The 26,992-nt window shown below is 43.0% G+C and overlaps 1 protein-coding gene across 4 annotated transcripts in view; it reads left to right on the plus strand.

Moving 5' to 3' along the window:
• The window catches only part of nek8 (NIMA-related kinase 8), a 67,870-nt gene that overhangs the window by 11,839 nt on the left and 29,039 nt on the right, over positions 1-26,992 (plus strand). For 3 of the 4 annotated variants that reach the window (XM_080210536.1, XM_080210539.1, XM_080210537.1), the window contains 8 exons: positions 430-659; positions 4,073-4,204; positions 7,632-7,840; positions 8,040-8,119; positions 12,446-12,630; positions 14,273-14,420; positions 17,897-17,973; positions 19,571-19,688. In XM_080210536.1, coding sequence (XP_080066662.1) covers positions 430-659; positions 4,073-4,204; positions 7,632-7,840; positions 8,040-8,119; positions 12,446-12,630; positions 14,273-14,420; positions 17,897-17,973; positions 19,571-19,688 — 1,179 coding nt within the window. The remainder of the gene's footprint in view (positions 1-429; positions 660-4,072; positions 4,205-7,631; positions 7,841-8,039; positions 8,120-12,445; positions 12,631-14,272; positions 14,421-17,896; positions 17,974-19,570; positions 19,689-26,992) is intronic. The other variant, XM_080210538.1, reaches the window with a different exon arrangement.

Genomic DNA, 26,992 nt, shown 5'->3' on the forward strand with positions numbered 1-26,992 from the left:
AAGCTCAAGAGGTAGTGAAGGAATGGAAGCGATTGATGTTATATTGGCAGCACAGCCACCGTATTTGTGCAGAACAGTTTCACTTGGCAGCAGTAATATTGTGAGGGTATAAATATGACCTTAATCCAGGCAACAGGACTGACCTAACACCAAAGCAAAGCAGTTTGTGGCTTTTGTGGGGAAGAAATCTCACTTTACTTCAGAATTAGAGAGAGAGCCTCAACTCTACACTTTGCAGTGTGGAGTAGTAACTGATTTACTAAAACTTCTACATTTGTGGTGTAACTGCAACCATAAAGAAGTTGCTTTGACAACTATCCTAAGACACTCCAATACCTTTGAGGGGCTTGATGTCAGCAATTTATTGTCAGTAACTCAAATGTTGCAAGTTCTTCTATATGGAATTTACTGTGAATCTTTTGATTTCAGGAGGTACTTTGGCTGAGTATATCCAGAAACGCAATTCCCTGTTGGATGAAGAGACCATCTTGCACTTCTTTGTGCAGATCCTTTTGGCCCTCCATCATGTGCACAATAAACTTATCCTGCACCGAGATCTGAAAACACAAAATATCCTGCTCGATAAGTATCAGATGATAGTGAAGATCGGCGACTTTGGCATCTCAAAGATCCTAAGCAGCAAAAGTAAAGCCTACACAGTAAGATTTTCTTTCTGGAAAGCTTTGTCATCATGATCAACAATAATTCATATCTATATCGCACATTTAACATAGTAAATGGAGCAAGATGCTCATAAAATGAAAGCTGGACAAATTCGGAAGTAAAGGCATAGTGTCAAAGAGAGAGGTTTTTGGAATTGGAGTCATAGAGGTTTACAGCATGGAAACAGGCCCTTTGGTCCAACTTGTCCATGCTGCCCAGTTTTTACCACTAAGCTAGTCCCAGTTGCCCGCATTTGGTCCATATCCCACTATATCCATCTTACCCATGTAATTGTCTAAATGCTTTTTAAAAGACAAAATTGTATTTGCCTCTCTTACTGCCCTCTGGCAGCTTGTTCCAGACACTCACTACCCTCTGAGTGAAACAATTGCCTCCTCTGGACTCTTTTGTATCTCTCCTCTCTCCCCTTAAACCTATGTTTTCTGGTTTTCGACTCCCTTACCTTTGGGAACAGATGTTGACTGTCTACCTTATCTATGCCTCTCATTGTTTTATAGACCTCTATAAGATCACCCTAAGCCTCCTACGCTCCAGGGAAAAAAGTCCCAGTCTATCCAGCCTATAACTCAAGTCCTGATAGCATCCTGGCGAATCTTTTCTTCACTCTTTCTAGTTTAATGATATCCTTTGTACAATAGGGAGACCAGAACTGTACGCAGTATTTCAAATGTGGCCTTACTAATATCTTGTACAACTTCAACAGGGCAGCCTGCTGACCAGTTTGCCCTGTTGTCTGAGATGATCCTGGTGAGTCAAGATGTTTAGACAGATGTTTGTTTCAAGATTTCTACACATATCTAATTCTGGCCTCTTGGGCATCCCTGATTTTAATTTCTGCACCATTGGTAGCTGTGCCTTCAGCTGCCTGTGCCCTAAGCTCTGGAATTCCCTCCCTAAGTGTCTCCAATTCTTCACCCCTTCCTCTTTCTTTAAGCTGCTCCTTAAAACCTACCCCTTTGACCAAACTGTTAGCCACATGCCCCAATTCCATCTTTGTGGCTCATTGTCTAACTGTGAAGTGCCTTCATGAATAGGCCTCATGGATGGTGCCTTTATTACTGAGCTCCATGTACTCAGTACCATTCAGTGAGATGAATGTGAGCGGTTGAGAAGGTTCACTTACCCCTGATGGAGCAGATGAAGTCATTCCACTGTTTCCTGCCCTGCAGGGCAGTCCTCTGGTAGACAGTCTGGTCATTGAACTCCCTGGAGACTTCTGCCAAGCAGGGTTTGGTCTGACAGCGTGACCTCCTCCTCCTATCCTCTGGGTACAGGACATCCCTCCTGGCTTCCACTGCACTGAGCAGCACGTTGAGGGATGCATCACTGAATCTGGGGGCATGAGGACCCTGGGATTGACAGGCAATCTTCTCCTTTAACAGTGGGTAAGTTGAGGTCCTGATGCCTGGATATGAGGCCATCATCCATCCTGCCTCGTTGTGCGAAACGTTGGGAAACCCTCGACTGCATAATTAATTAGGCTGACATCACATGATAGGATACAAATTCCCCACTGGTTTCAGCAGCAAAAAAACACCCCATCCAGGGATTTAGTCCCGGAATGGAAAATGCTAGCCCGTGTGTGAGATAGCTCAGTTAATGGCCACAGCCACACCACAATTCAATTCAAACACACAAAGCAGAAAAATGCCTCACTTCAATAATTGCCAAATGAGACAAGATATAGTTAAGATAGTCACAAGGGTGGTGATGGATAGAAGAAAATACTTTTAGAAAAGAGAACAGTTAGAATGTAGAATGCTTCGACAATTTGCAGGGTCCTTATTTTGTTTTAAAAGAAAAGGAATTTAAACAGTTACTTGGAAACAACATCTTATTTTATATAAGACCATAAGACATAGGAGCAGAATTAGGCCACTTGGCTGATGGAGTCTGCTTCACCATTCAATCATGGCTGTTATTTTTCTCATTCAAATTGTCCTACCTTTTCCCCATAACTCCTGATCCCCTTATTAATCAAGATCTTACCTATTTCTGTCTTAAAGACACTCAATAACCTTGCTTTCATAGCCTTCTGCGGCAAGAAGGTATAGCTCTCCCCTCTATTTCTCTATCTCTCTCTGCCAAGTGGTGGGAAAGACAACCTACCTCAATCAGCTTGGGTGGCACAGTGGATGGCACTACTGCTCACAGCGCCAGAGACAGTAGTGCTATCCATTGTGCCACTGGAGTTTGTGTGGAGTTTGCACGTTTTTCCCTTGTCTGCGTGGGTTTCCTCTGGGTGCTCCAGTTTCCTCCCACAGTCCAAAGATATGCAGGTTAGCTTGATTAGCCGTGCTAAATTGACCATTAGCTTCAGCGGGATTAGCAAGGTAAATGCGTGGGGTTATGGGGATAGGGCCTGAGTGGGATTGTTGTCAGTGCAGGCTCGATGGACTGAATGGCCTCCTTCTGCACTGTAGGGATTCTAGGGTCCAATGGGGGTGGGGAGATGCACATTCACACCACTGAAGAACTGATGTATTCAGTTCCTGTCAGGTTATCACCCCCCACCCCCCTGGCCCATTGTTAAACCCTCCCACAGGAAGGACTGAAATATTCTGCCCACGGTTACTATTCACTCTTTGAATCTGTAGAGATCCTATTCCATGTGTAGCGATTTGTTGGACTTGATTTCTCTGCTACTGCTGGAGCTTAACCAGTGAACTGTCTGCATTTGTAAAGATTTACAATGGAGCACCGTCAACATTTCGACTCCACACTTTGGCTCACAGTCTTCCAGGTTACAATCTCACCAAAAATCTTCCATTGTCTAAGTAAGCACTTCATTACTGAATGGAAGGCAATTTATTCTTGGGCAAAATACTGCGGGGTGGTGAAAATTCAATAATAACCTAAAATGCATCAGATCAGGCAGCATCTGTGGAGAGAAAAAAGACTGTTAGCTTTCATCAGTATTCATTCTCCATTGCGTTATCAGCTGCCACTGGTTTTTTGTACCGTATTTTGGAATATCAAATAAAGTAATTGTGCGGTTGACTCTTTATTTCAGAAACCGTTACTGCTGGCTTGCAAGAACCAATAATTGGGTGTGTCTGATTTAGTTTTTAATGCACCTAAGGACTTTTATTGGTACCAAGAGGACTACTCACTATTGTTGTGCTTTCTTTATATTGTTTTATTTAGTTGAATTTGTGGGAGCCTGATGTAGTTTCTGGTGGCAGCTATCAGGTTCTAGGTGTACAATACTGTCTTGGGGCCATGAAATTTAACATCATAAGGGGTGCAAGCCATTGTTTTGAATTGTCATTATGTCTCTGAAATCAAATTGAGTTGGTCTGATTAATTTGATTTTCTATTCTGACTTGTTTTCCTCTGGCCTGTTTAATTTGACTTAAATGAAGCCAGTTTTGTGCTGTTTTTACAGGTGGTGGGCACCCCGTGTTACATCTCTCCAGAACTGTGTGAAGGAAAGCCTTACAACCAAAAGAGTGACATCTGGGCACTGGGCTGCGTCTTGTATGAGCTGGCCAGCCTGAAGAGGGCATTTGAAGCTGCTGTAAGAAAGCAAAGCCTTTAATAAACAGGAATGAACTTCACTATATAATCCTACTACGGAATTCAGCATGGTGGCACAGTGGTTAGCACTGCCACCTCACTGTGGCAGGGACCCGGGTTCAATTCCGGCCTTGGGTCACTGTGTGGAGTCTGCACGTTCACCCCATGTCTGCGTGGGATTCCTCTGGGTGCTCCAGTTTCCTCCCACAGTCCAAAGATGTGTATGTGAGATGAATTGCTAAATTGACCCTTAGTGTCAGGGGGATTAGCAAGGTAAATGTGTGGATTATCAGCGTAAAATATAGGGTTATGGGGATGGGGCATGGGTGGGCTTGTTGTCAGTGCAGGTTCAATGGGCTCAATGGCCTCCTCCTGCAATGTAGGGTTTCTATGAACCATGCAGATAAGTGGCTTGTGCTGAATATTTTGCTGCTGAGTAGAACAGGTTTTGTTCCAGATGGTGCTGATACATTGAAGCCCCCTGACCAAATTGTCACCCGAATGTCTGATTTAGTGCACGAGAGTAAACGTTGATTAGTCAAAATGTACATATTAATTTGTTGTCCTCTATATCATGCATTCATTGTTTTTGCAGTGTACATTTATAACGTAATATAGAATTAAACCTTTCAAAAAGATTAGACTAAACAAGCTGGTTAGGAGAACTACTTATTTGAAAGTAAATGGTTACAGATCTTTGTATTGGAGGTTATAATTAGAGAATGGATTAACTAGGTAATGAAACCTGTAACATTGCTCTTGTTCCTTTTTTTTAGCTATGATATATATTCTTTTAAACATCCCTGAATTTCAAAAAGAAGAAAGAATGATTTGGATGAGGATTTTCTTCGTCCAAATATGGAGATTGAAATCATAACATTGCTTGGCAATTCTGCTTGTCAATGTTGAGCCAAGTTATATTTTTTAAAGAAGCATGATCTCGGCAGTGAATCAGACCATTATGAAATTGAGAAACAGATGCGTACATAAATTCACAATGCTGGGAAGAAGGAAGTTAAATATTTGACAGTAATGTTGCCCAGGGCAATCTCCATTGATGAGTGTGATAGAGGGAACTATTCTGGTGGACAATATGTAAACTTTTAGACGATTTTGCCATCTCTTGTGCAAAGCAGACGCATGGGAACACCATCGTCTGAAAGTTCCACTTCAAGTCACTCCCCATCCTGACTTGGAAGTGTATAATCCATACAGTGCAGAAAGAGACAATTTGGCTCATCAAATCTTCACCGATTCTCTGAACGAGCAATTTACCCAGGCTCACCACCCCATCCTATCCCTGTAACCTTAAGCTAATGGCTAATCCACAAACCTTCACATCTTCATAGAATCATAGGTTCCCACTTGCAGAGGAGGCCAACTGGCCCATTGAGCCTGCACTGATGACAATCCCACCCTACCCCCGTAATCCCACATATTTCCCTGCTAATCCCCTGACACTTGGGACATTAAGGGACAATTTAGCATGACCAATCCATCTAACCTGCACATCTTGGGACTGTATGAGGAAACTGGAGCACCCAGAGGTGTAGATGGGAGGGAGAAGTGCAAACACGACACAATCAACCAAGGCCAGAATTGAACCCGGGTCCCTGGCGCTATGAGGCAGCAGTGCCACTCCATATAACACTGTTCCTTCACTGTCACTGGGTCAAAATCTTCCTAAGAGTGCTGTAGGTATACCTACACCTTACAGTGGTTCAAGGAGGCAGCTTGCTTCCACCTTTTCAAGGGCAATATTGATGGGCAATAATTGCTGGCCTAACCAATGACATCCAGGTTCCATAAATGAATTTTGAAAAAGTGCATTCCAAGTAACAAACGAGACGTTATTTAGTCAGCTGGGCAGGCCGTGGCCTTGTGGTATTATGGCTAGACTATTAATCCAGAAACTCAGCTAATGTTCCGGGGACCCGGGTTCGAATCCCACCACGGCACATGATGGAATTCGAATTCAATTTAAAAAATCTGGAATTAAGAATCTACTGATAACCATGAAAGCATTTTTTGAAAAAAACTCATCTGATTCACTAATGTACTTTAGGGAAGGAAATCTGGCCTACATGTGACTCCAGAGCCACAGCAATGTGGTTGACTCTCGACTGCCCTCAGGCACCTAGGAGTGGATAATAAATGCTGATGTGGAGATGCCAGCGTTGGACAATTTCGGTTGGACTTAAACCTGGTGTTGTCAGACTTCTTATTGTAATAAATGCTGGCCTCCCAGTGACACCCATGCCCCATGAATGAATAAAAAAGTACCAGATGCAGTCTAAGTAATGAAAGAGATGGGTGATGAGGTTATTCACACTCAAGACTTTGTCCTTTGAAGATATTTTCAGCTAATTAGGTTGCCAGACGTGAAGAGTGTGTACGATGGAGGTTCTGCTAGTTTAGAAAATGTGTTAATAACCAGGATGAAAAAGGAGTTCAGCACGAGAAGGTCAGTGCTATTTGCTGAGATACAACTAATGCAGCTTTCTGACTCCATTTTTTTTGAAGAAGCTACGATAATATACTTTTGACAAGGCAAAGGAATTGAAAAGTTATATTGAGGCGATAAAGATTTTACATTAAAAATTTCAGATTTTTTTTATATATGCTGAAAGGACTGATAAATAGAAGGTAAGGTAATGCCAGTGGTGAGATCTGAAAAACATCTCCACAATTAGACTGACCAGATAACTGCTGTGGGGTAGTTGATTCCTATGGGTAGATTCAATGCATCATACTGTTGGCTCTAACTTTCCAATTATAAGATTTGTATGTTATCGGAAAAAATATAGAATGTTTTGTAGCCAGGAAAAAGATAGATAAAGGTCTTTTAACTTAACACATGATGAAATGCAGGTCGATATGTAATTTTTATTCCAGTGGCATTTCTCTATTGGAACATTGGTAAAACTGGAAAGAACTGAAACGTCAGATTGTTACTTTGACATTTGAATAGAGTTATTTAATCCAGGCTGTTATGATTGCTAGAATCTGGGCTGCTTTTGTTCAAGCACAGGAAAGAAATTCAGCAAGGTGCATTGATATCTTGTGGGGGGTGGCACGGTGCCACAGTGGTTAGCACTGCTGACTCACAGTGGTTAGCACTGCTGCCTCACAGCGTCAGGGACCCGGATTCGATTCCCAGCTTGGGTTGCTGTCTGTGTGGAGTTTGCACATTCTCCCCGTGTCTGCGTGGGTTTCCACCAGATGTTCCGGTTTCCTGCCACAGTCCGAAAGATGTGAGTCTTAGGTGGATTGACCATGCTCCTGAATGATGTACCCAAACAGGGGCAGGAGTGTGGCGAATAGGGTATTTTCACAGTAACTTCATTGCAGTGTTAATGTAAGACTACTTGTGACTAATAAATAAAATTTACTTAACTTTCCCTGTTCAATTTTGACTGTGTTTCCAGAATCTGCCAGCTTTGGTGCTGAAGATCATGAGTGGTACGTTTGCCCCCATATCTGACCAGTACAGCCCTGAGCTGCGCCAATTGATTTTGAGCATGTTGAGCCTCGACCCCTCTAAACGCCCTCAGCTCAGCGAGATAACAGCTCAGCCAATTTGCATTCGGGCTCTCCTGAATCTGTACACTGACATTGGCAGCGTCAAGATGAGGAGGTAAGTGGCCGAGACTCATTCACGTCCAGAATATGCACACGGTTTGCATACTTCTTCATGACACCTTCAAAAACTTTTAATGCTGAAGCACGCGTTTTAGTCTGATTTTCCTTCTTTGTTGTACGAGCGGATTTAATAATGTGAGTTTATCAGGAGGACTGAATGGAAATGAAAGCTGGCTCCAATTTGTTTTTGACAGAATTGAAAAACCATTATCAACAGTAGCACCTGCTTCCCACAGGCGGTCTGGTGGAAGGGTCAACAGTGCTAGGTCAAGAGGTAAGGAGAATGCTGCTGCAGGCAGGGAGACTGGTTTATTTGAAATAAAAGGAGCTCCAGCAGTTAACTAAATATCCATACATACCAAAGCTTTGATGCTTGTAATGCATTTCTTTAAGTAACTCTTTTAAAATCAGTTCTTCGGATATCAGCATTTATTGCTCTTTCCCAAATGCCCTGAACAAATAGTGAAGGTCTAGCTTAATGATCTGGTTATCAACCCGAGTAGTTTTCTAGGTCACACGATAGGGCATAGACATGGGCAGCACGGTGGCACAGTGGTTAGCACTGCTGCCTCAGAGCGCCAGAGTCCCAGGTTCAATTCCGCCCTCAGGTCACTGTGTATGTGGAGTTTGCACATTCTCCCCATCTCTGCGTGGGTTTCCGCCGGGTGCTCCAGTTTCCTCCCACAGTCCAAAGATTTGCGGGTTAGGTGGATTGGCCATGCTCAATTACCCCTAGTGTCAGGGGGATTGGCAGGGTAAATGCGTGCGTTGTGAGATTAGGACCTGGGTGGGGATTGTGGTCAGTGCACACTTGTTGGGCCAAGTGGCCTCCTTCTGTACTGCAGGAATTCTATGATTCTATGACATAGGGCGGGATTTTCCAGTCCAGTCCACTGCTGGGATCATCCAGTCCCACTGAAAGTCAGTAGATCTTTGGCTGGGCTGCCAAATCTCCCACAGCAAGTCCTACCATGATGGGGAAGAAAGTTCCAGCCGTTGATTCGGTCATTAGAGCCATGTGCTGGCTGAATGAAGGATATTAGTGAAGCAGTTAGGTTTTCATGACAACCTGGTGATTTATTGGCCAGTAGCTGGGAAAATCTTCGGATTTATTGAATTTGCTTTAACAGCATGCCATGTGGGTGGACATGGTAAACTATAACACAACCAACTTCCACCCTTTTTTCTTTCTTTTCGCTGTGTTTATAATCTGCATCGTGCATCTCTATCTGACTTCCAAATATTGAATTGTGGACTGGGAAGGAGATATGTCACTTTCCATCTGCTCCTTTTAGGTGAGATCCAGATGATACCTGGCATAGCAAATTACACACGTGACCGGTAGTTATGGGACACTTACTGATAAGGAACATCGTGATATCGAGACATGTTAATGCTGATTTTTTGTGCTCTGCACCTTCTGGGAGTAGTTAGCACACAGGAAACCAGAGGTCCTAAGTGTCTAACTTCTGGGCCTTTAATTTTAACCAAGCAAGAGACCACTGAGTCCATTGCGGATGGGGATGACATTTACAGCAGTAATTAGCCAACGGCCTTTTTCCCAACAAACAAGGTCTATTTGCTCAGCAAATAGACACTTCTTAAATTAGATTCTACGAAGTGCAGCAAACTCTCCCAATAAAGTTTTAAAGTTTATTTCTTAGTGTCACAAGTAGGCTTACATTAACACTCAATGAAGTTACTGTGAAAATCCCCTAGTCACCACACTCAGGCACGTGTTACGGTACACTGAGGGAGAATTTAGCACAGTCAATGCTTTTCACCAGCATGTCTTTCGGACTTCGGGAGGAAACCCACGCAGACATGTTGAGAAAGTGCAGACTCCGTACAGATAGTGATGCAGGCCTGGAACCGAACCCAGACCCTGTGTGTACACTATTTGTGTAAGACTACATGGTAGTGTGCTGGGAGGCAGTATTGGCTGTGGCCATAATATGAGGAGGAAGATGCTTGGGCAAGTCCTGGGCCATGAGTGTGGTTCTTCACCATTGGAAGGACATCGTTCAGGACTTTCAAGTGGATAATCTGCTTTCAACTCTTTTATTCAATCTAGTCCTTTATTTTTCTTCCAAAATGCAGTACCTCACATTTAGCTGCATTCATTTTATTTGACATTTATCTTTACAATCTACCAATTCCACCCTGCTTTCCTGAAGTAGGATAGAATATTAATTGGATAGCCGGGAGACTAGAATATAAATCAGATGATATCATGATCAAACTGTATCGTTTCTTTCGGTCAGACTCTATCTGTAACACTGAGTCCAGTTCTGTTTGCATAAAATCAAGGGGAATTTCAAGCTCAGTGGTCTGAGGGTAAAACTCAAGTAACATGGCAGTTTTCCTGGTTAACACATCCATCTGAGACACGATCTTATGGAATTACATAAGATAGTTAAGAAACCGGAATGTCATTTCAAATTAAACTGTCTTGAGTAGGATGGCAAGAAGTTTCGCAACACCAGGTTAAAGTCCAATAGGTTTATTTGGTAGTAAATGCCACAAATTTTCGGAGTGCTGCTCCTTCGTCAGGTGAGTAGGATGGTGTAGAGGGAGACAAAGATTCAACTTGTACGTAAAAAAAAGTACATTCCATAACGAGAGATTATCCTTTGCTGTTATGATGGGAGGAGTTTGCAGTTGATCTAGCCCCATCACTCCACAGGGTGCAACATCAGTGTATCTGGTTAATTCACTCACCCAAATGGCCAATTGTTAACCTTCGCTACTGTTAAATCCAGAATAAAAGAGACTGTAACCAGACCTCTTTCAATAAGCTCAGAATGATTGATTTATTACAAAACAAGATCGCTTTTTAAAACAAATTACTGAAACTGCTTACCACACAATAGTAATCTTCAAGTAACCCATCCCTTTTAAAATTCCCCAACACACGCACGCACAACTCTGTATGGAGAGATGGGCAGTTGAAGACATTTACTTTGTTTAAAAAAAAGAGCAAGTTCACAGGCTTTTGACACTGCCAATTTGGAGTTCCCTTGTGTGCAGACAGATCACTAGCCCCAGTCGAGGACTGTAGGTTCTCACCAACAGAGCTTCGGCATGGAGGAAAATAGAGGCAGATCAACCTCTCTCATCTTATCCTCTTGAATTTCCATTCCAAATACAGACAAGTTCCACTGAGATGAGGATTCTTAGCCAAATACTGACAATTACATGGTTTCAGGCAAGACAATGAGAGTGTGAGCTGGGTGGTTTTTCCCCTTTTCTGTTCATTCCCAACTGAGTTCAAAAAAAGCACTTCTGTCCTGTGATTGTCAGTAAATTACCAACCTTTGCCTTTAAACCAGTTTATTTTCCATCAATTAAAATAACTGCAGTGCAAAGAAACAAACAGCTCTTCCCCCCTCAAGTACCATGCTGGCTGGGTGATCTCTTGGGAAAGGGATGGTTTCTCCCAGTCAAAGGTGAACATATGACCTTTTAGTAAATGAAATCCAAGTAATGCAATATCCTTGCAAATTTTAAAGAAAAGTACAGTTTGTGAAGATTTGATTTTCCCAACATCTCACAGAGCAGTTAACAATATACAGTGGCACAGTGGTTAGCACTGCTGCCTCACAGTGCCAGGGATCTGCTTTGATTCCTGGCTTGGGTCACTGTCTGTGTGGAGTCTGCACATCCTCCCCATGCCTGTGTGGGTTTCCTCCCACAGTCCGAAGATGTGCTGTTAGGTCCATTGGCCATGTTAAATTCTCCCTCAGTGTACCCGAACAAGTGCCAGAGCATGATGACTGGGGAATTTTCACAGTAACTTGCAGTGTTAATGTAAGCCTAAGTTTTAAGTTTATTTATTAGTCACAAGTAAGTCATACATTAACACTGGAGTGAAGTCACAGTGAAATTCCCCTAGTCGCCGCAGTCCGGCACCTGTTCAGGTCAATGCACCTAATCAGCACATCTTTCAGAATGTGGGAGGAAACCGGAGTACCCGGAGGAAACCCACGCAGATGCGGAGAGAACATGCAAACTCCACATAGATAGTCACCTAAGCTGAGAATCGAACCCAGGTCCCTGGCGCTGTGAAGCAGCAGGGCTAACCATTGTGCCGCCTACTTGTGATACTAATGAATAAATGTTAAAGTTTAAACTTAAATAATTGGAATATCTGCCAGGAGTTGAAAACACTGGAGTCATTTAGGGCACTAAATGCAGCGAAGGGTAAATTAAGTTAGATTGAGAATCATTCACTCATCCACAGATACCTTGTGAAGTCACCTACGGCCATCTCCACCATGTTACATAATTTTGTATCCTCTTCAAAGTTTGAGATTGTGGTTCCAAAAACAACTCCATATAATCCAGCTGAACAGCATTATTTAACAATAACGCCTGGTAGCATAGTCACTGTTGCTGCAAATTCAAAACTCACCACCGAAAACATTGTACTTTCTGCCACAAAGATTAACCAGCAAAATAGATTACCCAGCAGTTATTCACTCATATTTCGTCATATAATTCGTTTGATATAAAATGTACTTACCTTAGTAAGAATAATCTAAATGTGCAATGTGCTTAAATAGGATTTAAAATTTGCCTTATGTTTTTGTGATGGCAGGTGGGTTCCTTGCACACTCCAGTAAGTCAGGAATACCTCTTCCCCTTTCCACTGTGTATACCTGGGGGAGTGGAATCATTTCTCCTCTCAGGCTACCAATGCTCAACACTGAAGTAGTACAGGTTTCTGCTGGGAGAACTCAAAAGGCAGGGGTGACCAGATCGGGGCGACTCATCATGTGGGAGGTAAGCTTGAGAAAATTTTGCAGATACAGTTGTGTCTGAGGGATAAGACCACAATGGTTAAATATACATTACAGCTACTAGCACTGCTCATGGATTCTGGGCTGGTGTTGTGAGAGTTCTTTCTGAAAACCCCCTCCCAGAGACTACTGAAAGAGTTTTGCATTTTCAGAGGCATTAAATGGTTTGCCAGTTCCACTGGTCCAGGTAAATGTCCATGATCCCATGGGATCATTCAAACAAGTGCAGGGAGTACATGCAATGTCCTGACATAGATTCCTCCCTCCACAAACAACAAAAATAATAAATTACTGTGCTCATAAAATGGATGCCTTGTATATTATGACATATCATTGAAGCACTTTATGAGAGCTATGTCAGCACGGTGCTGCCTCGCAACACCAGGGACCCGGGTTCAATCCCGGCCTCAGTTGCTGTCTGTGTGGAGTCTGTACTTTCTCCCCGTGTCTGCGTGGGTTTCCTCCCACAGCCCAAAAGATGTGCTGGTTAGGTTGATTGGCCTTGGTTAATTGACCCTAGAGTCAGAGGGATTAACAGGGTGAATGTGTGAGGTTATGGGAATAGGGCCAGTGTGGGAATGTGGTCAATGCTGACTTGATGGGCCAAATGGCCTCCTTCCACACTGTGGGGTTTCTATACTTCTATGATTCTATATGGTCAGGAAGAAGGAATCAAAGTGATACGGAGACAAGTGGGAAGCAAAAGAGAAAATGCTGGAAAATGGTTTCAGATCGTTTTGGTTTCAGGTTCTAGTATCCGCAGTAATTTGCTTTTAACAAGTGGGCAGCAGTCATGTGGAGTAGGAACACTGGCATAGGTAAGTTAGGCTAAATGACTCGCTTCCATCCAAACATTATATGTAATTAATGCAAATCTTTCTAAGTCTTTTATTTTGAATGCAGTTTAGTTTGATTTTTAAACCAGTAAATGAAAATCATCTCCAGTCCACAAATTCAATCAAAACACCAGGTACTTGGAACAGATGTGGAACATCTTTTTCAGACAGTGGATCATTAGTGCTGCCAATGGACACCATCTAGGGTATCTTGTTGATGAGGCAGATAGCGGGATTGCCCACAAAGTGAGTTCCTCTGAGCAGGTGCTTCCTCAATAAAAGGCAGGAGAATCAGGGGAACAAGTTATCAGAGTCATTCTCTCGTATCCCACATCTGCCCCACATGGATCGAGAAGCCAGTTGGGGACAGCTGATGGCACTAATCCCAGGAGTAGCCCTTTTGAAACTTATGATCGAGAGCTTGATCCAGGATGATATTTCACTGCATGTACACGGCTGTCCAGAGTTAAAAGCAAAATAGTGTTGATACTGGAAATTTGAAAAGAGGCAGAAATACTGGAAATACTCAGCAGGCCTAGCAGCGTCTGTGGGGAGAGAAACAAGAGTTAACATTCCAGGTGGATAATCTTTCTTCAGAATGTTAACTTTTCCCTCCACAAAATTCTCAAGACACCTACTTGAGTTCCTGTTGTTTTTGCATTTTGTGCAACTGTTGAATAATCATTATTGGAAGGAGAGTGAATATAAAAATCAATGTAGCGTAATTCTCCCATGCAAGTACCTTAACTAATGCTTAATCTGCTTCAAATTGTCTCTGCCCTTTTTCAGGCTCCTCCTGTAGGGACAGTAGATGCTTCTCTCCCTGGTTCCATGGAACAGACACAGCCCCAGTTTATCTCGAGATTTCTGGAAGGCCAGTCTGGAGTGGCAATCAAGCATGTCTCTTGCGGAGACCTTTTTACAGCATGCCTTACAGGTAGGATGAAACAGTTGACTGAAGTATTTGCCTTGCGCTCAAAAGATTTATTAAATTCAGTCTATCCTCACTCTGGTGCAGTACCTGGAGAGTGCAACACTGTCAGTGGTGATATCTTTTGTTTAAAACATTAACCAAGGTCCTTCTGCCAGCTTGGATGGGTGTAAGTGAGCCCATAGCACTTCAGGCAGTCCTTGACTTTACAACGTTTGAGTTGGAACAACAGGCACTTTCAAGGTTTAAGGAAAAGTTTGTGAACTGTCAGCCCATTTCAAGTTTGCGATGCCAGTCTTGACTTTATAACACTAAGTCAGTGAATATGTTCCGCCTTTCATAACCTCAGGAAGAGCAAGTTACTCCTCAGATATAGTACAGAAGTGTTTTTGAAAGTCTAGGCATTATTATGTCATGGGAAAGATTATTATACGGAAGCAAGATCTCAAAAGCTTTTCACTATTCAGTGATAATAAGGTATTGTGCCTTGGTTCTGGAAACAATCCCCCATGTGAAACATTGTTCCTGTGGAAGAACTGGTTTCGACTTGTGCTGTTTTGATATGCAATGTTTGGGTTTTCAGAAACCAATTATGTCATACGTCCAAGGGCTGTCTGTGTTGTGAAAAAGAGCAAGGGAGTTATCCCCAGTGTCCTGGCTAATAGTTATCCCTCCATCAACATCCCAAAAACAAATTATCTGGTCGTTATCATATTGCTATTTGTGGGAGTCTGTTATGTGCAAATTGGCTGCTGCGTTTTTTACATTAGAACAAAGACTACATTTCAAAAGTACATCAAGTAAAGTGCTTTGAGATGTCCAGTTTTCATGAAGTGCTATATTAGTTGGCTTTCTGTTGGACGGAGGCAATACCAGATAGATTATTCTGCCCATTCACATGGGTACGATCTTCTGGTCCTGCCGACAGTGGGCTTACCAACACGAGGGCGACATCCAACAGTAAACTATTGACAATGGTGGGACCAGAAGATCCAAGTCGACCTCCTGTTGCTTTTGCATTTTGCACGACTGTTGAATAATCAATATTGGAAGGAGAGTGAATATGAGTGCTGGACAGTGGTGGGCCGCACCCACTATGTTTGAAGCTAACTGGACTCAAAATTGTTACCACAATTTTTATATATTCCTCTTTATTTTACTTATTGTGGATTTTTTTGATTAAAGGCACAAATGTTTTTGCTAAATATTAGTACTGTTCCACTTATCAACCTATCTTTAGAAATAAATGCCACAGCAAAGTATCTCTACAATCCATCAATACAGAATCGTTTACTGCCTTGTAGAAGTTTAAGTTCTGCTTGAGTAGAACCTGTTTGAAACTGCGATCCTCCAAATGTGAAAGTATTGGCCACCAAATTGACAGCAATCCAGTCCACTTAATCAGGCTTAATGTTCTACTAAAATCTCAGGTTATAATGTCATAGCTGCAGGTGCTATTCGTTCCCAGGTCTGTGTTCAGTTTCTTGGCCTCAGATGGGATGGCAGCTTGCCTTTAGAACCTGGAATAGCCAATGTTCTAACTTGCTAATCAGCAATCCATGTTGATACAAAGTTGTGCAACAGTTGGTATGTTGGAAGCTGTGCTTTAAGCTTGTACGTTTTTGAAATAGACCCTAACTGAAAAGAGGAGCAGGTCCTCCCGGTTGGTAATAAAACTAAGGTACAGTTTGGAAGCCAAAATTCTGGTTAAAACATTCTCCCCGTGTCTGCGTGGGTTTCCTCTGGGTGCTCCGGTTTCCTCCCACAGTCTAAAGATGTGTGGGTTAGGTTGATTGATCATGCTAAATTGCCCCTTAGTATGAGGGGGTTTAGCTGGGTAAATATTTGGGGTTACAGGTATGGGTGGGATTGTTGTTGGTGCAAGCTCAATGGGCCAAATGGCCTCCTTCTGCATTGTGGTGATCCTTTTCTATTCTACATGAAAGGAGACAGTTGTGAGAGCTTGGATGATGAAGTTGTTGGGTCCAGTAGTGCAGTACAGGCAGGCTGAAGATGATGGGCTAGATCCAGAAGCTGAGAATAGACAAATGTACAGTCACTGCAGCTGTTTTTGTTACTTGATTATAACATTCTTGGATACATCAACCAAATCACCGTGAGCAGAGATTGCACAGACATGTCATTTTGGTGAAATCCATACCCAGGGTACTTAGGTTGATTGTGTGCTGCTCTCAGCTGGTAAATCCTCAAAGAAGAGGAGCTAAAATTGCTTTTGAGGAAGGCACTTTTGAAGGACATTGTGACTGAGATTGTGACGTCAGTGGGGTGACATCGTAGTTTCATCTGCCATTTAACACATAATTCAGTTTATAATTGACCGCAGTTTGTCATTGTCTGTTAATTCATGTTGATTTTGGGTTTTAGAAAAACGATGGTTATTTTTAAGAGGGTATTCAATATTTGCTTTGTTTGACTCTTCTATAGTAAAACTCTTCTGTTTTAAAATGTGACAAGTTGTGGTTTCATTCTTTCAGCAAGTAAGTTTATTTATTAGTGTCACAAGTAGTCTAACATTAACACTGCATGAAGTTACTGTGAAAATCCCATGGTCACCACACTCCGGTGTCTGTTCGGATACATTGAGGGAGAGTTTAGCATGGCCGATCCACCTAACCAGTCTTTCGGATTGTGGGAGGAAACTGGAGCACCTGGAGGAAAACCACGCAGACATGGGGAGAAAGTGCAAACTCCACACAGACAGTGACCGAAGCTGGGAATCGAACCTGGGTCCTTGGCGCTGTGAGGCAGCAGTGCTAACCACTGTGCTGCCCCTGGGATAACTGGGATTTCCGATTTGACTTTAAAGTTACTGGTCCCAGCTGAGATTATAACATTAGATAGTTTAGCCAAGATGCTTCTAATGATCAAGTAATCATTAGGAAGAGCAGCCGCTTGCCCATGGACTCGCAGTTCAGGAATACAAAGGAAATATTCTTCCTGTCACAGACCAGAGAGAGAGAAAAATTCCTGCATCATTAAAATCTCAAGTGTATCTCTACTGTGGCACCACAAAGTTTTAAGGTTTATTTGAAGGGTGCTTCCTTTTCTGTCATGCACCTATTGGAATTACACCAATGTCAATGGAAAGCTGAATAACTAGTTCTGTCTCAATAAATGCTCAGCTGACATTACAAGTGAAAACTCAGAAAGAGGGCAATCTAATGGACGTGTCTGCAAATATATGTCTGGACTATGTCCCTTGTGTCTTGCATAATAACTTGACATTGTTCCCAATTTTTTGGAAAACTTGATGTGACATTTTTGGTAAGAATTGTACTAAATCTTTTGAAGGTGGTCACCCCTATGTATTAAACAAACATATTAAGTGATAAAATGCATAGAATGGTATTAAGTAGAATGTGCTCATTATGACTTTAAGTTAGGCACTGCAGTTAAATATGTGGAAGAGACCTAACGGTTCAGGAAGTTTTGTTTCACACTTCCCTGCTATTCCATTTCAGACAGAGGGATAATAATGTCATTTGGAAACGGTAGCAATGGTTGTCTGGGTCATGGCACTTTTAATGATGTCACTCAGGTAGGTGCATTTTTCTCCCCTGCCTCATTTTGTTAATGCCTAAATATTCTGTTTTCTTGTTTCTTCCATTTTCCTCACCTGAATCTTCCAGTTCTTGCTGTGTTTGGTTCCACTGCTTTAGTTGCCCTTTGGCAATGCAAATTTGGTAATATTATCCCTGTAGTAGAATAACCTATGCATACGCACTATCATTGCTCCACCAACTTTTAAAGATGCACCATAGAAAGCACTCTTTCTGGTTGGTATCACAGCTTGGCATGGCTCCTGCTCTGCCGAGGACAGCAAGAAACTACAAAGGGTTGTGAATGTAGCCCAATCCATCATACAAACCAGCCACTCATCTATTGATCTGTCCACACTTCCCGCTGCCTTGGCAAAGCAGGCAGCATAATTAAGAACCCCATGCACCCCGGACATTCTCTCTTCCACCTTCTTCTGTTGGGAAAAAGATAGAAAAGTCTGAGGTCGTGTACCAACTGACTTAAGAACAGCTTCTTCCCTGCTGCCATCAGACTTTTGAATGGACCTACCTCACATTAAGTTGATCTTTCTCTATACCCTAGCTATGACTGTAACACTACATTCTGCACTCCCTCCTTTCCTTCTCTATGAGCGGTGTGCTCTGTCTGTATAGCACGCAAGAAACAATACTTTTTACTGTGTACTAATACATGTGACAATAATAAATCAAATCAAATCATTGGCAGGTGGATCTTTGCAGTCTTGGCCTCAGTCTCTGGAAGTCCCTCCTAAACTTCTTCTCAAGATGCTCCTTAAATTCTAGCTTGTTAACCAAGCTATAGGTGGCTCCAGTGAAATGCCACACAAAGTGCTGGGTGGCTTGGCACAGTGGTTATCACTGCTGCCTCACAGAGCCAGATCCGGGCTCAATTCCCAGCTTGGGTCACTGTCTATGCGGAGTCAGCACGTTCTCCCACAGTCCAAAAGACATGTTGATTAGGTGCAATGACCATGCTAAATTGTCCCTCAGTGTACCCGAACAGCGCTGGAGTGTGGCGACACAGAGATTTTCACAGTAACTTCATTGCAGTGTGAATGTGAGCCTGCTTGTGACAATAATAAATAAACTTAAACTTCGATAATTGCCATTTATCATTATGGGTTACAGACAAATGATGGCACTTAGATAAACTACCCACTGTCTGTGGAATTGTACCCAAGCATTTAGTTATTGCCCATTGAGGAAGAGGAACTTGGAGAAAATTAGCAACAAGAGTGGAAAAATAAAAACAGAAAACACTGGAAAATCTCACCTGGCCTGACAGCATCTGTGAAGAGAGAATAGAGCCTCGATTCCAATTCAGGATGACCCTTCGATTTTCCAGCATTTTCTGTTTTTCAGATTGCAACATCCGTAGTATTTTGCTACGTAGTATCTTCGTTGAAAAATAATATTGTTTAAAAGAAACAATTTTTTTTCTGGCATTAACTATAACAGCACCTTTGGTAGTTTAAAAAAATGTTTATTTTTGAAGAGGCCAAAGAAATGGTTCTGCAGTTTGTTCAAAATACTAGGGAATATCGCACTTGCAGCTAATGTGTGGTGATCAGTCTATTTCTGGATCCCTCCCCACAGCCCAAAATTGTTGAGGCATTACTTGGATATGAGATTGCCCAGGTTTCGTGTGGGGCATCACATGTTTTGGCAGCAACCAATGACCGCGAAGTGTTCTCATGGGGAAGAGGTGACAATGGTGAGTTTTTTTTATAGTCTCTATTAAAGCTGCAAAATATTCAGTCACTTCCTCTTAGATTTAACATTTTTTCAGAAAGCTTGCTGTTGAACTAAGTGCCCCTTTCAGCAGTTGCCTAACTAATCCAATGCTGGCCTATCTGAGAGTGCCAGCCTTGGAGCATTTTGATATGGTCTGATGGGCCATGTTTTGTTGTTTCTTTGGCCTTGAGCCAGGAAACCTATTTGACAAGTTTCCGTGTTTGGGTAAGGCTACGCATGGGTGCATTTTTATGATCCTCGCCATGGTTCTCTTATCATGAGAAGATGGAATGCCAAATGTTGAAATCAATGTGATTTGAACCCATAAGCTTTTAATTGCAAGCTTGGCAGTTTGCTGCCTGAGCTTTCTTAGCACAACTTGAATGGAGCCCAAAGCGATTAATGTTTAGGCTTTTATATAAATTGTTCTGAAACATTAAAGAGTTTTGTTAAAGAGCCAAAGGTCACCTCACTGGGGAAAATTCTAAGCATAAAATTACAATATTGTAAGAGTATGTATAAATCTACTTAATCGTAGAATGCCTACAGTGCAGAAAGAGGGCATTCGGCCCATTGTAATGCCCCAGCCATTGACCCCCTGAATGAATCATCCATCTTTTGTTCGAGCAGTTTTTCTGTCTCCACTGGGGAGGTAGCGTTATAGAAATTAAAATGTTATGACTACTGGGTTTCGGTAAATCCCTTTGAAGTGGTCCTCGACATTCTCTGGTGTGAAATTCCAGAGAAAGATGTCTTGTCATGTTTAAATTGCAATACGCAGTAGAACTTACCAGAAGCTGGTCAGCTTGCAATACCAGATTCCAGTGACTCATGGCAGCCATCTTTAGTCAGTGCCCTTGCTTGTATTTGAAAAGTCCTTATTAAACAGTCCAGTATATGTTTGCTCAGCCGGGAAATTACAGACTAATATCACTTGTGCACAAGTCACATCATTGTGACCAATATTACATATAAATTCAGTCCTATAATTCTAGATCTGCAGCTTCATAATTTATTGAACTCTATACGCTATATAGTATTACAGTTTGACTATTTATTAGCACTCTACTGTTTGCTTCTGAAATGTATCTGTGCACCAATCCTGCGCCTAGTCACCTTCATCCCTGCTTCCAAAAAACCTTCGAAAAAATCTTCCTCTTTGACAGGTCGCTCATACCTTCCCAAACATTTCCAATTTTCCATTATTCCGCCTGCTTGGTGATCACTGTTTCCCACTGCCACTCTGTAGTGCTTTTTCGTACAGGAGAACTGTTGAAATACAAGCTTTTGTTGCTGAAGGAAGCAGAGATGGACTTTTATCTGGAGTAATATTTAGTGATGTGAGTGTTGTTAACAGAAGAAGACCAATGCAAATCCAGCATTCGAGTTCAATGTTCCACAAGTCTTCCCTTTGTCTAATTCAGTTGGAAGACACTTTTATGCTGGGACTTAGTTTTGAATATTGGAGGTGAGCATCATTACTCTGTTCTCCCCCTCCCTCTTTTTACACAGCAAACACCGGCTCCCTTATTCCCACTGGTATTGTACATGCAGGTCCTTAATTGTAATGCCAAAGTGGATCGTTTCCAGCAGTAGGCAGCCAGAAAGCCGGAGCATGCACACCAGTGCCCCATAATCCAAACTGAACAAGCAACAGTGATAAACAACAGGCAGGCAAAGGTATTCTATCAGATTGATGTTTGCCATGCTAATGAAGATGCCAGCAGCATGTCATAGGCAATATTTGTGATCCTGTTGCTTTCTCTCCATTTATCACCTGAGGACAGATTCACCTATAGTTGTAAGCACTGTTATCAGCACGTAACAGTACCCTGCTGGGACTGTGCAGTCAATGGACTAAGCTGTAGTTTTATTTGGTGGTCAAAATCTGAGTCACATCAGATAAATAGCATTGATGCAACTCAAAGATAGGATTCATAAATAGCTTTTTATTCCACAGTTTCTTTAGTAGATGAAAGGCAGTTTTACCCAGCTCAAAGTCCTGGGACAGTGGGCGATTCCTTCCTTCAGTTACTGTCTCCAGTTTGCTTCAGCTCTGCCTGTAGGTCCATGAAAGGCAGATTCCTATAACTGAAACCCATTAGCATGGTGCTGTCACAGCACATTGATATCATGATACAATTCCATGGCTATAACTGTAAAGAGGGGTTACCCCTGGCAGATTACAGTTAGAATCATAAGAACATAACATAACATAAGAAATAGGAGCAGGAGTAGGCCATCTAGCCCTTCGAGCCTGCCCCGCCATTCAATAAGATCATGGCTGATCTGTCGTGGCTCAGTTCCACTTTCCCGCCCTCTCCCCATAACCCTTAATCCCCTCTCTTATCAAAAACCCATCAACCCGCGTCTTAAAAATATTTAGCGAGGCAGCCTCCACCACTTCAATGGGCAGAGAATTCCAGAGATTCACCACCCTTTGAGTGAAGAAGTTCCTCCTCAACTCCGTTCTAAACCGCCCCCCCTTTATCTTGAGGCTGTGCCCCCTAGTCCTACTGTCTTTTTTGAGTGGGAAGAGTCTCTCCACCTCTATCCTATCCATCCCATTCATCATCTTATATGTCTCAATGAGATCTCCCCTCATTCTTCTAAACTCTAACGAGTAAAAGCCTAGTTTATTCAGCCTCTCCTCATAGCTCAACCCCCTCAACTCCGGTATCAGCCTAGTAAACCTCCTCTGCACTCCCTCCAAGGCCAAAATATCTTTGCGCAGCTGCAGCACCCAAAACTGCACACAGTACTCCAGCTGCGGCCTCACCAATGCCCTATACAGCTGCAGCAAGACCTCCCTACTTTTATATTCAATCCCCCTCACTATGAAGGCCAGCATCCCATTCGCCTTCCTGACCACCTGCTGCACCTGCAAGCTGGGTTTTTGCGACTCATGCACAAGGACCCCGAGGTCCCTCTGCACCGTCGCCTGCTGCAGTTTTTCGCCACGTAAGTAATAGTCCTTCCTACCATTATTCCTACCAAAGTGGACCACCTCTCACTTGCCAACATTAAATTCCATTTGCCATTTCCTGGCCCATTCGCCCAGCCTATCTAGATCCTTCTGCAGACTCTCCACACCCTCCGCACAATTTGCCGTTCCACCAATCTTGGTGTCATCAGCAAATTTCGACACCCTACACTCGGTTCCCTCCTCCAGATCATCTATATAAATGGTAAAAAGCTGAGGCCCCAGCACCGACCCCCGGGGCACTCCACTAGTCACCATCCGCCAATCCGAATAGCACCCGTTGACCCCCACTCTCTGCCTCCTATTTGACAACCAATCCTCTATCCACGCTAACACCCTACCCCCAACTCCATGTCCCTCGACCTTCTGCAATAACCTCTTGTGAGGTACTTTGTCAAACGCCTTCTGAAAATCCAGAAAGACCACATCCACCGGCTCTCCTCTATCCACCGCCCTAGACACATCCTCATAGAACTCCAGTAAATTTGTCAGACACGACTTCCCTTTAATGAAACCGTGCTGCGTCTGCTCTATCAAGCAATTCCCTTCAAGATGCCTCGCAATTTCCTCCTTAATGACGGATTCTAACATTTTACCTACCACAGACGTTAAACTAACCGGCTTATAATTCCCCGCCTTTTGCCTGGCACCCTTCTTAAACAACGGCGTAACATTAGCCGTTTTCCAATCTTCCGGCACTTCCCCGGAATCCAGCGACGTCTGGAAAATAACCACCAAGGCATCCACTATCACCTCCGCCATTTCTTTCAGAACCCTCGGATGCATTCCATCTGGTCCTGGGGACTTGTCCACAATCAGCCCCTCCAGTCTGTCGAGCACCGCCTCTCTAGTAACAGTAATGTCATTAAGACCCTCCAGTCCTACCACCTTTCTGTCGCTAACACCCGGCAAATTATTCGCGTCCTCCTCCGTGAAGACAGAAACAAAAAAGTTATTCAATACCTTAGCCATATCCCCATCCCCTACCACTAGGTCCCCTTTCTCATCCTCTAAAGGACCAACGTTCACCCTAGCCAGCCTCTTCCTTTTTATATATTTATAAAAACTCTTGCTATCCTTTTTTATATTAAGCGCTAGCCCAGCTTCATAGTTTCTCCTACCCTTCTTTATCAACTTCTTTGTCAATCTTTGTTGACATTTAAACCTCTCCCAATCCTCTTCTCGCCCACTACTCTTAGCTACTCTAAATTCCTCCGCTTTTAATTTAACACTTTCCTTCACCTCCTTCGTTATCCACGGCTTATTACCTCTCCTCCTACGGTCCTTTTTGACCATCGGAATAAATTTCCGCTGAGCACCAAGAAAGATCTCCTTAAAGATCCTCCACTGCTCCTCAGCAGACCCTCCCTCCAACGCGCTCCCCCAGTCAACATTCGCCAATTCTTCTCTCATCCTACCGTACTCCCCTCTATTCAAAGTATTCAAACAAAGAATCATTGAATGACATTGCACAGTGAGCTATTTGGCCCACTGTGTCTTTGTGTTAGCTCTTTGAACATAAAGTTTATTTATTAGTCACAAGTAAGGCTTACATTAACATTGCAATGAAGTTATTGTGAAACTCCCCTAGTTGCTACAGCCTGGCACGTGTTTGGGTCAGTGCATCTAACCAGCACGTCTTTCAGGAGGAAACTGGAGCACCCGGATGAAACACGTGCAGATACAAGGAAAACATGCAAACTCCACACAGACAGTGACCCATGCCAGGAATCGAACCCGGGTCCCTGGCGCTGTGAAGCAGCATTGCTAACCACTGTGCCACCGTGTCACTCAGTGCTATCCAGGGCAATCCAATTAGCCCTGGTCTTTCCTTGCAGACTTGCAAATGTTTCCTTTTAAGCGTATATATGTACTTATTTCCTGCAAGTTATTATCGAATCAATTTCTACCTCACTTCCAGGAAGACCATAGCAACATGCTGTGTTTTTAAGAAGAGAATCATTCCCCATGGATTTTGTACCAGTTATCTTAAAACTGTGTCCTCTGGTTATGGACCGTTCTCTGAGTGGAAACAATGATTAGAAACTCACAATAGGCTGAAATGAGGTTTTTTTTCCCTTGTTGAGAAGTTTAGATACCATGAGCTTGGCGTCAGTGAGATCAGAATATTGGGGGCTATTTTCCCAGACCACTGTGCTGCCCGGGTAGTGCAGCGGACCAGGAAACGTCAACAGCAGGGCTGTAGGGGGATTTGTGACTGGCATCCAGCTGATCACGACTTTCTGGGTCTTTTTTTTTCACGGCCAGAAATTCACCCCAACTAAGTGCGCCCAAAAAATGGGTGGGAAAATCTCCCGTTTTCCAGCCCATTAGGCACTTAAGTTTCTTTTTGAGTAAATTGCCCCCATCACCTATGTCACCAAAAAAATGAATTGTGATTTTTTTAACTTTTCGTCCATATTTCTTTAATGGTCTACTCTGATGGCTCAATTAGTGAAATGCACTTCCCACAATGGAACTGTACCTGCATACCAGGGAGAAATATCAGCTTGGGTTCTCGCTGGTGTTGGCTTTCCAGTGCCTCCTAATGGAAAGTACATGTAAGTGATTGTCAGGTGAAGAATTGGCTTTTTTGTGATGCTCCCCAAGACAAAGAATCACCGCTTAGGCTCGCACTTATATGAAATTCTGAAGGGTACCTAATGAGTGAATAAACACTTTAGGAGAGGAAGGGGGAAGGTTGGAAAGAGGGAGGATGATAAATGACAACTGATCATATTGTTATGTTAAAGTCAGTGTTTTGGAGGCATGGCTGCTGTGTCACCATTAGAGATGAAAGTCTGTGCAAAACAGGTTCCTCTGCCCTCTGTGATGCTTCAGGGTTCTTCCCTCACAATGCCACTCTGGCGACTTTGTAACAAAGTTCTGCTGTTGTTGTAAGCTAAAGTGACAGATTGTGATAGTACAATGTGGGTGAGAATTCCTCTGAGAATGGGAATTCCTGCCCACACTATGCAACTGTGATTACCATATGTCAACAACAAAACGTGACCTTGATAGGAGTCCCAAAGAGGCTTGACCCACTAGAGAGGAGAGAAGCCACTCTGCCTCTCTATATTTGCTATCACTAGCCTGGCCATACCACCATGGTGACAGTGAAGCTTCTATCACAAAATCACATCCTTGTCTCTCCTTCAACTCCCTAGCTCCTTAGTCTCCTTTGAACTCCTAACCTTTTTCTGCTCCTGAACATCTTCTAAAATCCTAATTTCCATCACATCTGTAAACCTGACTCAAGCTTCTCCCAAAGATGCAAAGACAAAGTTGACTACTGTTTATAGCATGGTAGTATCGGTTGACAATCAAAAGATACTGAATACTGTGGCTACAAGAGCAGATGAGTAATTCACCTCCTGCGTCCCACAGCCTGTCCAGCATCTACAAGGCACAATTCAGGAGTGTGGTGGAATATTCTCCACTTTCCTTGATAAGTGCAACTCCAGCAGCACTCAAGAAGCTTGACCCTTATCAAGGACACACAAGCCTGCTTGATTGGCACCCCTTCCACCACCTTCAACATCCATTCCCTCCACCGCTGATACATAGTGGCAGAGATGTGCGCCATTTACAGGATGCACTGCAGCAACTCACCAAGGCTCCTTAAACAGCAGCGTTCAAATCCATGACCTCCTCAACCTGGAAGGACAAAGGCAGCAGATACATGGGAACATAACCAGCAAGTTCCCCTCCAAGCCACACACTGTTCTAACTTGGAACACTATTGCTATTCCTTCACTATCACTGGCTCAAAACCCTCGAATTCCCTTCCCTAACAGCCCTTGTATATGTACCTGCACAACATGGACTGCAGCAGTTCAAGAAGTCGGACCGTAACCAACTTCTCAAGGGCAATTTGTGATGGACAATAAATGCTGAAAAAGCCAGTGGTGCCTGTGAAATATTTTTTATAAAAACTCATATGTTGGTTATATTAATAATCTTGCCATATTTTTCAAAGTAACAACATTCAGTGAGTTTTCATGCTTTTGTCTTCAAAAGAATAATTTAAGTTTGTCAGGTTTAGAGTCACCATAGAGTGATGAATCACCGAATCCCTACAATGCAGAAAGAGACCATTCAGCCCATCAAACCTGCACTGACAATCCTACCCATGTCCTGTCCCTATAACTTCCCATGTTTACCAATCCTCTTGATACAAAGGGACAATTTAGCATGGCCAATGAACCTAAGCTGCACATTTTTGGACTGTGGTAGGAAACCACAGCACCTGGAGGAAACCCACGCACGGATAGGGAGAATGGGAAAACTCCACACAGCCA

Source organism: Carcharhinus amblyrhynchos, chromosome 23 (genome assembly GCF_965287045.1).
Source record: "Carcharhinus amblyrhynchos chromosome 23, sCarAmb.v2.hapA, whole genome shotgun sequence".
Lineage (NCBI taxonomy): Eukaryota > Metazoa > Chordata > Chondrichthyes > Carcharhiniformes > Carcharhinidae > Carcharhinus > Carcharhinus amblyrhynchos.